The sequence below is a fragment of the Scophthalmus maximus genome, chromosome 3, assembly GCF_022379125.1.
Source record: "Scophthalmus maximus strain ysfricsl-2021 chromosome 3, ASM2237912v1, whole genome shotgun sequence".
NCBI classification, from domain to species: domain Eukaryota; kingdom Metazoa; phylum Chordata; class Actinopteri; order Pleuronectiformes; family Scophthalmidae; genus Scophthalmus; species Scophthalmus maximus.
This window is the reverse complement of record NC_061517.1, coordinates 24,460,457-24,473,423: the sequence shown is the minus strand read 5'-3', so window position 1 is coordinate 24,473,423 and position 12,967 is coordinate 24,460,457. Positions and strand designations below refer to the sequence as shown.

The 12,967-nt window shown below is 45.7% G+C and overlaps 1 protein-coding gene across 14 annotated transcripts in view; it reads left to right on the top strand.

Moving 5' to 3' along the window:
* Positions 1–12,967, top strand: part of fbrsl1 (fibrosin-like 1) — a 279,461-nt gene that overhangs the window by 83,602 nt on the left and 182,892 nt on the right. For 13 of the 14 annotated variants that reach the window (XM_047330738.1, XM_047330736.1, XM_047330737.1 and 10 more), the window contains one exon: positions 2,085–2,315. In XM_047330738.1, coding sequence (XP_047186694.1) covers positions 2,085–2,315 — 231 coding nt within the window. The remainder of the gene's footprint in view (positions 1–2,084; positions 2,316–12,967) is intronic. The other variant, XM_047330730.1, reaches the window with a different exon arrangement.

Below are 12,967 nucleotides of genomic sequence, written 5' to 3'. Positions count from 1 at the left end.
AAATTGCCTTTCGTCATAGAAATAATAGAAGTCCTTTTTCACGGGCAATTTTTCTTTTGTTAAGGTGCCTGACACGTGAACACCTTTTTGTCACAGAAGGTGTCATTCATTAGCAGTTATGGGTCTATTGCGTTGGGCTAATGTGCGGGCCATCTGCTGACCTCCCACCCCTCGGAGCCAATCATTTGATTATTCCCGTGGAGCGCCCGAGCTGAGTGTGGTCAGGCCGAGCGCTGCCGGCTGTGAGCAGATGTTGACACGTGAACTAGCAGCCCTCGGCCTTGAACTTCCGCGCAGCGTTTCACGTCGTCCTCTTGTCGTTCAGGCACGCGGTGGTGTTCAGCGACAGGCTCTACCAGGCTGTCGGAGCCCTGATTAGATCTGGAAGTGAGATGCAGCAGAAGGGCAGGAAGGGGACAACTTAACATTTGATCGCTTGACACGCAGGCGGTGGCATTTTCCACAGGCTGGCCGACGTGCGTGTGCGTCAATTTGTGTGTGCTCCTTCGACATATCATGTCGGCCGACTCTGACAAGTTGACCTCGGCTGTGTGACTAATGCCGTGTTCACCCGTGGGAGGATGGACGGAAGGTAGCGACGGGAGAGCTTACCGCGTTTATGACTGTTGAAGCTTTTCAGTGGTGCCGCAAGCCGCATTGTATTAACACAACACGAAGAGGTAATAAAGCGAGAAAACCACAGACTTAAACCTTAAAGCTACAGTGTGTAATATTTAGAAGAACTTATTCACAGAAATTGAATATATTGTACATAATAGTGTGCTCATATATGTATGATCACCTGCAACAAAGAAACGTTTTTTTTTCCCTGTCAACTTTGAATGAGTTGAATATAGTTACTTGAAGTGGACCCTACCTCCGTGTAAATCGCCATGTTCTGTTGAATATGGTTGTCGCACAAAACGGAATGGAATCAGAGGTGCGCCACCTTAAAGTGTCCCCTGTCGGTCGCTCAGTTGGTTGGCGGTTTGCAACTTTACCTCCAGATGCCGCCAGAAAAGTACAAAACGTACACACTGGGGCTTTACGTATATCAAAGGGAACAAACTTGTTATCCCAGTCTGACTGACATTCAGCCATGGTCTAATTTTCCTGCCAGTGTTGTGATGTCATGATGTTAAAGTAATGTAATCGTGTGTCATGTGTCAGTGGTTGTGCGTTGAAATTGAGCGGCTCTTGCCAGATTCAACATCTACTGATCCTGGATGAGTTCGGCAGAGAGAGCCAGTGACAGCTTATGAAATGTAAGATCATTAAAGAATGATTAGTTAACGGGGGAGAAATTGTTTGGTCATAGTGTAAGTGTAAAGAGCGACTGTGTTTTTCTCAAGCGTGTGTTAAAGAAGCACTTCATATCATAAGCTCGTTAAAACCGGTGCCATAAAGTGATTATGGGCTCCAGTCAGGCATTGTTCTGCCGTTGACAGGATTAAACATTTTTCGAGTGAGTGTGTGATCGCGTCGCTCTCCGCTCGAGTGTTTGCTTGTTTTGTGTGAGCCAATAGTGGAAGGGCGCCGCGCGTTCGCCAGCTGTGGCACAACCTCACTCCATTCTTTTTTTACACATTCATCTCCCCACCAGTCTGTCGGTCCAGCAAAGATGTCCGTCCGCTTTGTTCCCGTTTCGAAAGGCGCCGGTGTCGTTTTTCATCGACTTGGCAGCACCTGGTGTTCAATTGTTTCAAGGTTTTTAAGGAAATCCTCGAGGCACTAAAAGCAGTAACTCTCTCTTTTCAGTGTGGCATTGATTAGTAGCTGTGTCAACGCAGTGCAAGTGCAGAAGTGCAATGGAAAGTAACAAGGGCTTTTTTTTTTTAAAGGAAAAAGTAATGGCTGTGTGCAAAAGGTTGTCCACTAACACTGCCTTGCTGAATTTGAAAAATGTTGTGTCTTTCATGAGCGGCTTTTATTAACAAGACACATCTCAATAGCAGTGTTTCTTCATGTAAGCATCGACCGCTCCACTGTGTGCATCATCTGGACGCGTCTGTCAATATCTGTGCTGCACCTTCTAATCATATCCATGTCTGGATTACTAACAGGCCCTCCGCTTATTCCCCCAGAAGAAGACCGGAGCCGTGACGACGCAGGAGAAGAAGGAGCGGTGGAAGGAGAAAAAGGTGGCGAAGCGGCTGAAGAAGGACGACGAGGAGGCGGCGGCGGGCGAGGAAGAGGAGAATGTCCAGCCCGTGGTGGATGCCCTGGAGAACGGCTTCCTGCACCACGCCCAGCGGGAGCAGGAGAGGATGAACGAGCGGCTGCTGAAGAGGACGTACTCCAAGAAGAGCAAAACGGTGAGTCCCACCTCAACGAGGAGATCCCGTTGGACAGTATAGTTCAACAAATGCACGTTGCATGCACCATTGGTTTGTTTTTTTTTTGACATAAGAAAGAGATGGCGGCCCTTCGGTTTTGACTTGTACCCACCTATTTCTTTAACAAGGAGGCAGGGCAGTCTTTCTTTCCATTATTTGCTCCCTGTTCCCTATTAAGCAGAAGAAAACCCCTCCATGTGTAATCCCAGAAACAGCATGAACAGCATGAACAGTGGCTTAAACCCTTGTCCGGTGTGATTTCACTTTATCTCGTGTCAGCAGGGACTTTGTGAAGTAGCGCCAGAGTTGTTAGGAGATAACTTCAGCTCATTCAGAGACACTCGAGTTGCCTGTGCGCCATCAAACATTTCAGGAAAGGAGAAAAATCGTTTTCTTCACATCAATCTGCTAATGGCTTGTCAAGTCGAGTTTTAGGGTTTTAGGGTTGTCAAAAAAAAAAACGGACATTGCCCCAGTCATTTAAAAAAAGTGGTGCGTGTCATGGCGTCTTTTGAACATTTACTCGTCTTTCTCTTGGATTGAAATGGAAGCTTTTGACACATGGGAGGTCCAGGGCATTGCCGCAAAAGCACAGTGGATCTTTATTTGTCCGAGGTCTTGTCAACGGGGCCCATTGTACTGTAGTTGGTAATAATGTTTCTCTCATTGTGGTTGGTGGTTACTCTGGACACAAGGCCCATGCTCCCGTTAGAAATGACTCCATTTATCGGCTTTTTAATGGTTTTAGCCTACTGTATTTCAGTTCATGCTAATATTTGCAGCACTTACCTGCGGTGATGTTTAACATGCGTCTGTGTTGAACGCGTCGCTTCTGCCTACGTGATGACGTATCGCTTCCGAAGGGCTGTCCCATTTCGTAGGGGTAGACTTTCAACCCCTTCCCCTTTTAACTCCGTTTCAAGGGGAAGGGCCAAGGGGTGCGGGTAAAAATGAGAAATGGAATTGGGCCTTGGTGTTTAATGTGAAAGCTCCAGTGTTGCCCCCATGATTCTTCTCAACTGTAATAACGCAGACACGTGCTGCGACCGAGTGGACGGCTCGTACTTTTCATTTGACTATAATGTATTTGCTTGGTGGTGACGGCACTTTGTTTCGTTGTTTTTTTTTAAGCACATCCAAGTTTGAGTAGAGTTCGGCAAAAGTGTCAGCACAACAGTGACCCTTCATGACAACAGACCAGCTCACGCAGTGGTGAAGACACACAACGACGGCCCGTAACCTTAGCTGCAGCCCACACAGCGTGGCTATTACAAAGACTGTATTGTAGTTGCATTATAGGAGTTTTGCAGTTGTTTTCGAATTCTGCTCCGTTTGGACATCAGTGAAAGGCGACATAAGCGACTTGTGTTTGTGTTTCATAAACAGATTGTTGTCTTCAGGTGGGTTTACACTGCCGCCCCGCACTTGTTTTCCTTCCACGACTGCAGAAGTGGATGTCTGTTTGTTTGTGCAGATACGGGACTGCCAATATCCCCGGCTCCGAGCACACTGCTGAGCCCACAGACTCCGAGTCTGCCCCGGTGAGATAGCCCATCTATGTGTTAACAGTTTGTTTAAAGGGGAGGATGTTTTTATGCTCCCGTCTGAGGCCAAGATCCACCGTAGTGCTGTTGAGGATAAGAGGGGGAAATGTAGTCAGGAAGCCAAACTAAATAATGAGGCTGTGTAGCCCGGAGGCCTCCTCCACAGACAGAAATATCTCTCTTAGATAAGATTTCCTCAGGAAGTTAACATGGCTGAAAATGAGTTTGGCTGTGATATTTATTTTGCTAAGCGACAGAGAGAGAGAGAAAATTATGTATTTAGCTGATGCACTTATCCATGTTGTGAGGGCAGTAGGCCACAGTTAATTCAGCCAGATCTACATTCCAGGCCAGATAATAAGTCCATTATATCGGCAAACTGCTGCTGAGAGTAACTTCCTCCGGGGGCAGTCAGGAGATTTTTGAAAGCAGTTCAAACCCACTGGAAGAGTAAAACTAAAACGTACTATTCTATTATAATTTTTCTCTTCTTTTTCTACCCATTAGTGGCAAGGTATTGTCCCTGGAATGCAAAATAGGAAGGTAAAGAATCAGAAACTCTTTATCCTTTGTCTTTTTGTTTTGGCTTTCCAAGTAATATTACTGCATAATGAATAATGTTATTGGTCATGTTTCAATGTGCCCCTAGCACAGTTTGAAATAACACGTAGGAGGTACATCTACAAATGTGTTTGCTTTCGGATCATATTCGAGGAGTGCAACAAAACAAAAAAATGGCGATTTTGTCCACAGGTGCACAGTCCACTACATGTTCCACCAGTCACGAGGTCAAAAAACACAACAGGAGAAAGCTGTATTCTGTAAACTCCACAAAGTGCTGTCTTTATGTGTCAGCAGCTGTATTGTCTCAGGCAGCCTCTCTGTGTGTCGTGAACCGTGGTACTGAATGCTTCTTCAGCACCTCGCAGCACCTTAGAGTAATATTTGAGATAGGCCAGGGGCACATCGAGCCCATGCTCTGTTGCAATTCCCCTGAATGTTCCTTGTTTCTCTTAAAGCTCCAGTATGTAGTTTTGTACTTTTATGGTGCCATCTGGTGGTAAAGTAGAAAAACTGCAACCAACTGAGCACCCGACAGGGGACACTTTATGGTGGCCAACGTTAATTCCATTTCCGGTTGCCGTCAGCGTCTGAAAATTCAACGCGTATGCGTCGATTCTGGACCGATTTGTGCAGCAACCGTTTTCAACACAACGTAGCAAACATGGCGACTCACACGGGGGTGGGGTCCACCTCATGTAACTATATTTAACTCAGTCAAAGTTGACGAAAAAACATCAGTGATAATACGTATATGAACACGTAGTTATGGACAATATATCAAATTTCTGTGAATAAGTTCTACTAAATATTACACAGGGTCGCTTGAAATATAGCTTTAATATATATAACTACAACTCCCAATTCCCGGATACATTATCATTGTTTTGAGAGCGAACGATTATGCTGTGGAACAACTCTACCCGATTCCAGTCGTAACCACAGCGCTGATTAATGAGGCTAATGAGATGATGGTGTTGCATGGCTCATGCATTATAGAAAACACCATCAATTATGAAGCGGTCGAATCACACCTTTAAATACTCATTTCAAAAATCCATAAGACGATTCAGAAAATTGTTGTCACACAGGGAACCGACATCTGTTGAGGGGGTCTTGCGGAGCTTGTTTACCAACCAGCCTCATGCAAAATCATCTGCGGCAGCCTATGAACAATCTGATTGTTTATCCTGACAAATACAGACGCAGCTCCTCGGGTTATTGTGTTATGGGGGAGGGAGGTGTTCATGGGGTGATTACGCGCTCGCTGCTGTTTTTACAAAGACGCATGTACCTCTCAAAGAATTGTTTCCCCCGCTCCCCAGAGCAGCTCGCGTTGATCACAGCAGACGTAAAAGTTTGAATAAAAAAACTTTCATTTCATTTCCGTGACCCTGAAGTGCCTATTTAAGAGCGAGTGCTCGGAGTGAACGATCGAAGGAGAGATCAATGCGATGATTTCACGCACCCTAAGTGCACCAGATAGACGGAGTCCCGTGCATATAAAACGCGTCCGCCTCCAGATGGGCCGGGCTTCGCCGCGGAGCCCTTTGTGGATTTAATCTGTCATAGAAAATGTCCTTGGCCGCAGCGCCAGCACACTCCATCACAGACATGTGTTGGATTGATATTCCCAGCTCTCACTGCTGGTAAGTTACTTTGCACGTGGTACTGTTGATGTACTCTCACAACGGAGGCTCAATGTAGATCCTTTTTCGTGCAACAAAACAGATGTGCACACGCACCGGCTTCGTTCTACTGTGGGAAAAAATGACTATACACAGAGCAGCCATCTGGGCTTTAAAGCAGGTGTTTATACAAAACAGCGATTTTTCTCCCTAATCTGATATGAGATAGACGTGAGAGGATTATTCACAGCTTTGAAAACAGTTTCAGGGAATCATATAGAGTGTAATAAACAATTACTGACAGACAGCATTGACAGAACACACAGAACATGCCCCCCCGCCCCCCCTTTCTCCAGGTGTCCGGCTTAGTTTTCTCGCGTCACATTTTCCCTCCACCTCGCTGTCTCTCCAGTCAGGGGAGTTGTCTCTACTGCATGTCACCCACTATGATCCGCAGGCGAGGTGATGCGTTGCTCGGCTCAAAGCACCCCGGGGTGCCAGAAGCTCACCGCAGGACAGGAGTCGCTATGTCAAGAGCAGAGTTTGTCACAGGGTGGCAGTGTGTGTGTGTGTGTGTGTGTGTGTGTGTTTGAGAGAGAAATTGTTTAGGTGCACACCAAGGTCTAAGGAATATTTTCCTGTCACATGCTGTCAGGAGCCATTTCCGCAGCAGTCAGACGTGTTGTTTTGACGTGTTTTGGTCAGACTAGGTTTGCAGTGGGATCGCGGTTTTTAGTTATACCATGGTGCGAAAATTAATGATCGTCACACCATGTACATTTGCTTATTAGATATTCATCTCACCTGTGAAATGCATGGGCACGTCTTCTCTTTGCGCCACACACAAACACACACACACACACAAACACAGAAAAAGGCCAAAGCAATGAAGAATGATAATCTCCATCCCCCAAAAAAGGAACTCAAAGCGTGGAATCACTGTGGATATCCCAAAAAAACAACTTGGACTCAAATTGACCACCAAAGGCCACCATTTCGTGCAGATCCGAGTATGCGTCCCGTTTATAGATTTAACGATTACATGTGGATGTTTAAACGTCCACCATGAACCACGCCATCGAAATTCTTTCAGTTTCAGTAACCTTGGATTTACAGACACACATTGACCTCAATCTGAAAGAAACACACTCAAACTTTTCTGGCTCACTGGGCTTACACAAATTTGCGCGCGTTAGAGTCGTTACTGTGTTGCTGTTTTAATAATGAAAATAATCAGTTGCAGTTGCAGTAATACTGGTTTATTTAAGTTATAATACTTAAATACTCATTTTTTACTGCAGCCAATTTACACCAGTAAGCATGAGCCAAGAACGAAAACATCATGAATTTAAAGAAGCACAAAAGTGAAAAACACTGTTTGAAGTGATGTTTACGTTGAACAAGAATCAGGATCAACAAACTCACAACTGGTTTTTCATACAAATGGAATTGTTTCCAATGGGTTAGTTATCCCTGAAGCGATCAGACATTGTCGTGCTGAGCTTTATCTGCTGTTAATTCCGCTGAAGTTCAGCACCAACCCAAAGCACAGTAAGCGGGCTGTTTTCCTCAGCCAGCCGGAAAATCAACAGAAGACACACACACACACACACACACACACACACACACACACACACACACACGCACACACACGCGTGCGCGCTGAGGTCAAGACAAGGAAATTAGGTGTTAAAAGTCTCAAATTTACGGGGAGAATAGTCCGATATTTCCCTGAGATTTAAGTGGTAAATTTACAAGAAAAAAGTCGGAATACTTTTTGTTATTATAGAATATTAGAGTTTTTTTCTCATAAATTTACCACTTTGATGTCAGAGAATATCTGAGTTTCTGTCTCGAAAAAATGTACGACTTTAATTTCAGAAATTCAGAGTTTTTTTTCTCGACACATTACCCCCTCCCCCAGGCACGTACATTTTTTTTTTCTCACTACAATGGCTCGTACTTTTGTCATTAACATAGTAGATCATTTATTCATATTAGTTGTGTTAAGGTTGAATGACCACAGAACGAAACACCGGTCCTGTGAGCTGTGTTTATGTGTAACTGTAATTCCCTGCTGGGTGGCACAATGGCCTCCTCACAGGTCTCGTCCAATGTTAACCGCCATTGGCTCCAGCGCCACCCCCCACCCCACCGCACCCCACACCCCTACCCCCTCAGCTAATCGTGTAGTGGTATACCTAATGGATGGATGGATGGCTGGTTTTCTCCACCGTCGGATACCAGAAATAAAAAGGATACCCAGCAACAGGGCTCTGACCTTCAGTCTGCTGCAACTGGGGATCATGAATAATGCATGATGCTGACTTGCTCGGGCAACACTCCGATAGGCACACATCACATCACCAGGCCTTGCCTGTCCATTAGTGCAGTGCTTTACCCTGTGCAGCCACACACCCCACTAACAATGTCGTAGAGTTAAACACCTCTGGACACTCAACTCTATTATTCTAACCCCCCCCCCCCCCCCCCCCCCTCGGGCAAATCCCTCGCTATCAGACCAGCCTGTGGACATGAAGCCAGAGTCCGTCAGACTGTAGCTGCTCCGGGATTACTTCCCCGGCTTCATATCTAGGTGTTTATGAGCAGTAAGCCAGCCGGAGACAGATCAGATTAGCTGGGGCATTAACAGTGCAATGGAGCATAGTTCAGGGGCAGCCCCGGGACTGCCGAAGGAACGCACAAGTGCCCGCTGCCCATCGGCAGTGGGGCGGTGGCAGCGGCCAGGCGATCAGGATGACTGATAACGGAAGGCTGGGTTGTTATCTGGGGAGCAGCGACCCTGAGCGGCCGCAGCTCGGCTCAGGAGATTCCCCGGCAGACTCTATCTCTCCCCGGCTAACCTTGCTTTCAGCCAATTTCAGCCGGAGATAAAAGGTGAATCATCTCCGGCCGGCCAAGTCACCGAGCAGCGATTTAGTGCCGTTGACTTCTCTCAAGTGGGAGAAATCCTTTTCTTGTTTGGACACAAGACTCAAAAAAAGCAGGAGCAAGTCATACTTAGTGGGTTACATCAGAACAACTGCAGTTCCAATATAGCGAAGATGTTTCTATTTTCGTTTTGCTGAACCTGTAGCTTTTGCACATTCATTTTTTTCACCCCCCTCCACCCTGCCATTTTACTCGGTTTATTCTACTGAACCTTACACATTTTTGCTCCATTTGCTACTATCTGCTTTTAACGTTGTGGTTGATCTTGAAACAGGAAGCACTATCTACTGTTGCGCGCCTAATGAGATAATGTAATTGCGCGGTCGGAAGAGGTAACGTGAAAGAAAAAGGGCCTGTGCTCCTCTTGTCAGGTGAACACCGCAAGTTGACAAAAAGCATTATTAGATGGGGGGATAAAGAGGTGCGCTGCAGAGGCGTCTGCAGGCACAGCGTAGGCAAGTGAGTGTGTGTGTGTGTGTGTGTGTGTGTGGGGGGGGGGGACTTTTAATAGACCTTGACAGATCAATTAATTAGCTGCTTGATACATGAACATGCACATGATGCATGATCGCATGGCAGATAATTGTCTTTTACCACATCAAAGACAAGTCAGCAGACACACACACACACACACACACACACACACGGACTGTGTGAGAGAAAGATAAATTACAATAAGATTAAGTCAAAAGAAATAATATATTATAAAATTATGCACACGTTCACACTGATAGATTCATTGCTGATATACGAAACTCTCCTTCCTTAAGCATTCAAAAAGTACATTCTTTATTTCACTGTGAGCTTTCTCAAATTGAAACCCTCAGTCTCCAGAGTTGTATAACGGAGGTGGTATTATATCAAGCACTTATATCAAGTGGACCACATAAGCAATTGAACTCTCCTACATTTTTAAGCCCTACATATCTTCATATAAATAATTAATTCCTGAAATTGTTCATCGCTCCGTACTTAATAACTGTGACGTTTATTTAATCTTTTGTTGTAGATTATGTGACTTCTTTCTTGCGCGCAATTACACATCTGTTGAACCACTCTCAAGTGCTTTCCTCCACAGAAAGTGGATAATAAACGGGAGAGTATTACTTTCCCCTTTTGAAACTACTCCCTAGTTGTACGGGGGATTTGAAAGTGTAACTGTTTCCTGCAGCATTCACAAAAAGTGTTGTTTTCTCGAATTGAAGCTCAAGTTGCAAGCCACTGTCTAAATGCGAGACGTCTTATTTTGGATTGAGTCTACGAATCAGGGATCTCTTCTAGTCTAATTATTAGGTATTTATCAGTGCATCGTTTTATTCGTCAACTGTTCACTTCAATAGCAGACGAGTGAATTACAGGCACATTCGTCGAGTCTCCAGCACAGCACGTACCACAGCGGCGCTGGGGCGACCAAAATAAGAGGCTCACATTTTTACCAGCAGAGAAGAGTAACAGAGCTCATGTAGTATATTCACTGTAATGAATCACTAAAGTATAATGTAACAGTGATGACATTTGCTTTATCAATTTGATTTTTGGTTATCGAACAAGCCACTTTAGGATTAATTCGCTCAAATTGTGGAATATACTGAAAAGTAAGAATAACTGTGCTGGCAATCGAGCTGTTGCGGAATGTCTGACAATTGGGAGGTAGAGTTTGATAAAAAACATCAGTAGACTTTTATTCTCTCCTCCCTGAGACGATTTTCCGACATGAATAGGTGTCTGGGAGTGTGGACCTTTCTCCCGTGTGTGGGTTTTTTTTTCTTCCGAGCTTCCCTAAATGCCATCTATTTTTGCTCAGCAGACGGTCTGACCACAGTGGGTTTAGTGTGAGGAGCCAAACTCGTCCCCGTTGGGTTTCCACTGGGACGGGCGCTGTTGACTTATCCCGGGGATGCCAGGGAAAAGGCAGGGCGAGGATGAAGGAACAGTCCCGTCGGTGTTGAAATGGAGGGTGATGGTGGGGGGCGGGGCATGGATGGATAGTGTGACCAATGCTCTGGTCCAAGGGGAAGGTTTGGAGTTGAACTGGAACCCAGTCTGCACTGGTCTGGTTGGATTCGGAGCGTCGGTAAACTCAAAGGTAGCACATATTCCTGTTACGACCGGCCTGTCAAAATGGAGAATATTAGCCTGGGACCCAGACGAATTCTGGGAGCTCATTTCATTTGCTCTGCCAGACTTGGTCTGGATCCCCCCCTCCATTGGGAACTGATTTCCCTCCAGCAGAAAACTTGCCGGTCCGATCACAACCGATTAGCTGATAGTGGGCGGGGATTTATACCGCGGCGCGGAGGGAAGTGACTTTATGTAAACAACCGAAGCTGCGATAAAAACCTGCAACACTTGTTCACTGACATCGTGGAATCATCAACACAGACGCCTCCTCTGTGCTCTGGTCCGTTGACATTTTCGCGTCGCCCAACAGACGCCACGCGATTCGTTGCTATCCAATTGCGGCCGGAGGCATTTTGCTCCATTGGTAACGCCTCTTGGAAATCGAAAATTGACCAAGAGGTCGCAGACTTATACACATTTGAGTATTAGTCTGGCTACGCCAGGCTACAAGAACGTATTTCTGACCCATTTGGGAGCTGTCTCGACAAACCGGAATTTAGTGGAAACACCTGTAAAATTGCCTTCTTGGTATATTTAAGCGCAACCTCCATCATTTTTCATCAAAATCCATCGCGCCTCCTTTCCCCACAGCTACAGCCACAGCCTCCCAGCCCCCTGAGCTTCTTAGCCAAGGAGCGGGGGAGAGAGAGAGACAGAATGAGACTGAAATAGAACTGGAAGTAAAAGGATGAGAATGACAGGGAGCGGCCGAACCCGGGCAACCTCTGCACCCGCTGTGCTTAGCCAGGTGAATATTGCATGGGACAGTGCACAGTGATTAATGTCAGGCCATGTAAGGTTCCCGGCTGGGTTGTTCTTTTGTAGGTCCACACACACACACACACACACACACACACACACACACACACACACCCATCACTTTTAACAAGCCATAGGCGTTGAGATACAGCAGGGCTACTTCGGAGCAACCACTCTGGGGACAATTAGGCCTGGGAACATTAAATTAGCAGGGATCTAAAGTCATGTTCTGTTGGCGCTGGGACTATTGCATGCTGGGATTGGACGAGGTAACAGAGGCAAAAATGGACACTCCTCTCGGACGCGCCGTCTGATGTTGCTGCGCAGGGTAAGGGCATCGTTGCATTCTCTCAGTGTCATCGGGGTGCGGATTGTTTTCAGTGCAGCCTCTTGGTTTTGGACTCAGTGAGCAGGCAGGCGTTAGCTGTAATACATTTGTCAGGCCTTTTTTTTTTTCACTGCGCTATGCCGGCTGACTTTCCTTTTTTTCTTGTACAGTAATTTATTAAAGAGGGACCTCCCAGGCTGCAACGTATTCCAGTTTTGCATCTACCAGGCAATCTGTAGCTATGGCAACAGATATATTGCCCCTGGTAGATGTTTAACTAGAGCAGACAGCGGGGAGAGCCACTTTATTACACCTTGTGCTTTATGATTTACAGTATCATTGTGGTTTATATTACAGTAATGTTTAGAGAGCAGTTCAGAAACCCGTGCTGCAGGAAAATCTCAGCTGTCTGGGGTTATATTCCTCCGTCCTGCAAAACCTTCCTACGAAGGAGCTCACCATAGATAGGAAGTTCAGGCTGCAAGTTATTCGAGGTCTGATTTATTGTGAAATGCTTTTTCATCGAACAGCCTCATCACAAAGGTTTTGTACATATGTAAACAAAAAAAAGACATGTACATGTGCAGTCACCCGGTCCAGACTCTCCGATTTTAATATGTGATATCTTTGTTTGCTTGCTAGTAGTTCTTGGTGTCATGTGTGCAGTGTGGAAGTTAACATGATGTTTGTTTTTCCTTGTATATTTATTTTAGATTTTTGTCTGCAAATGTAAAAGCT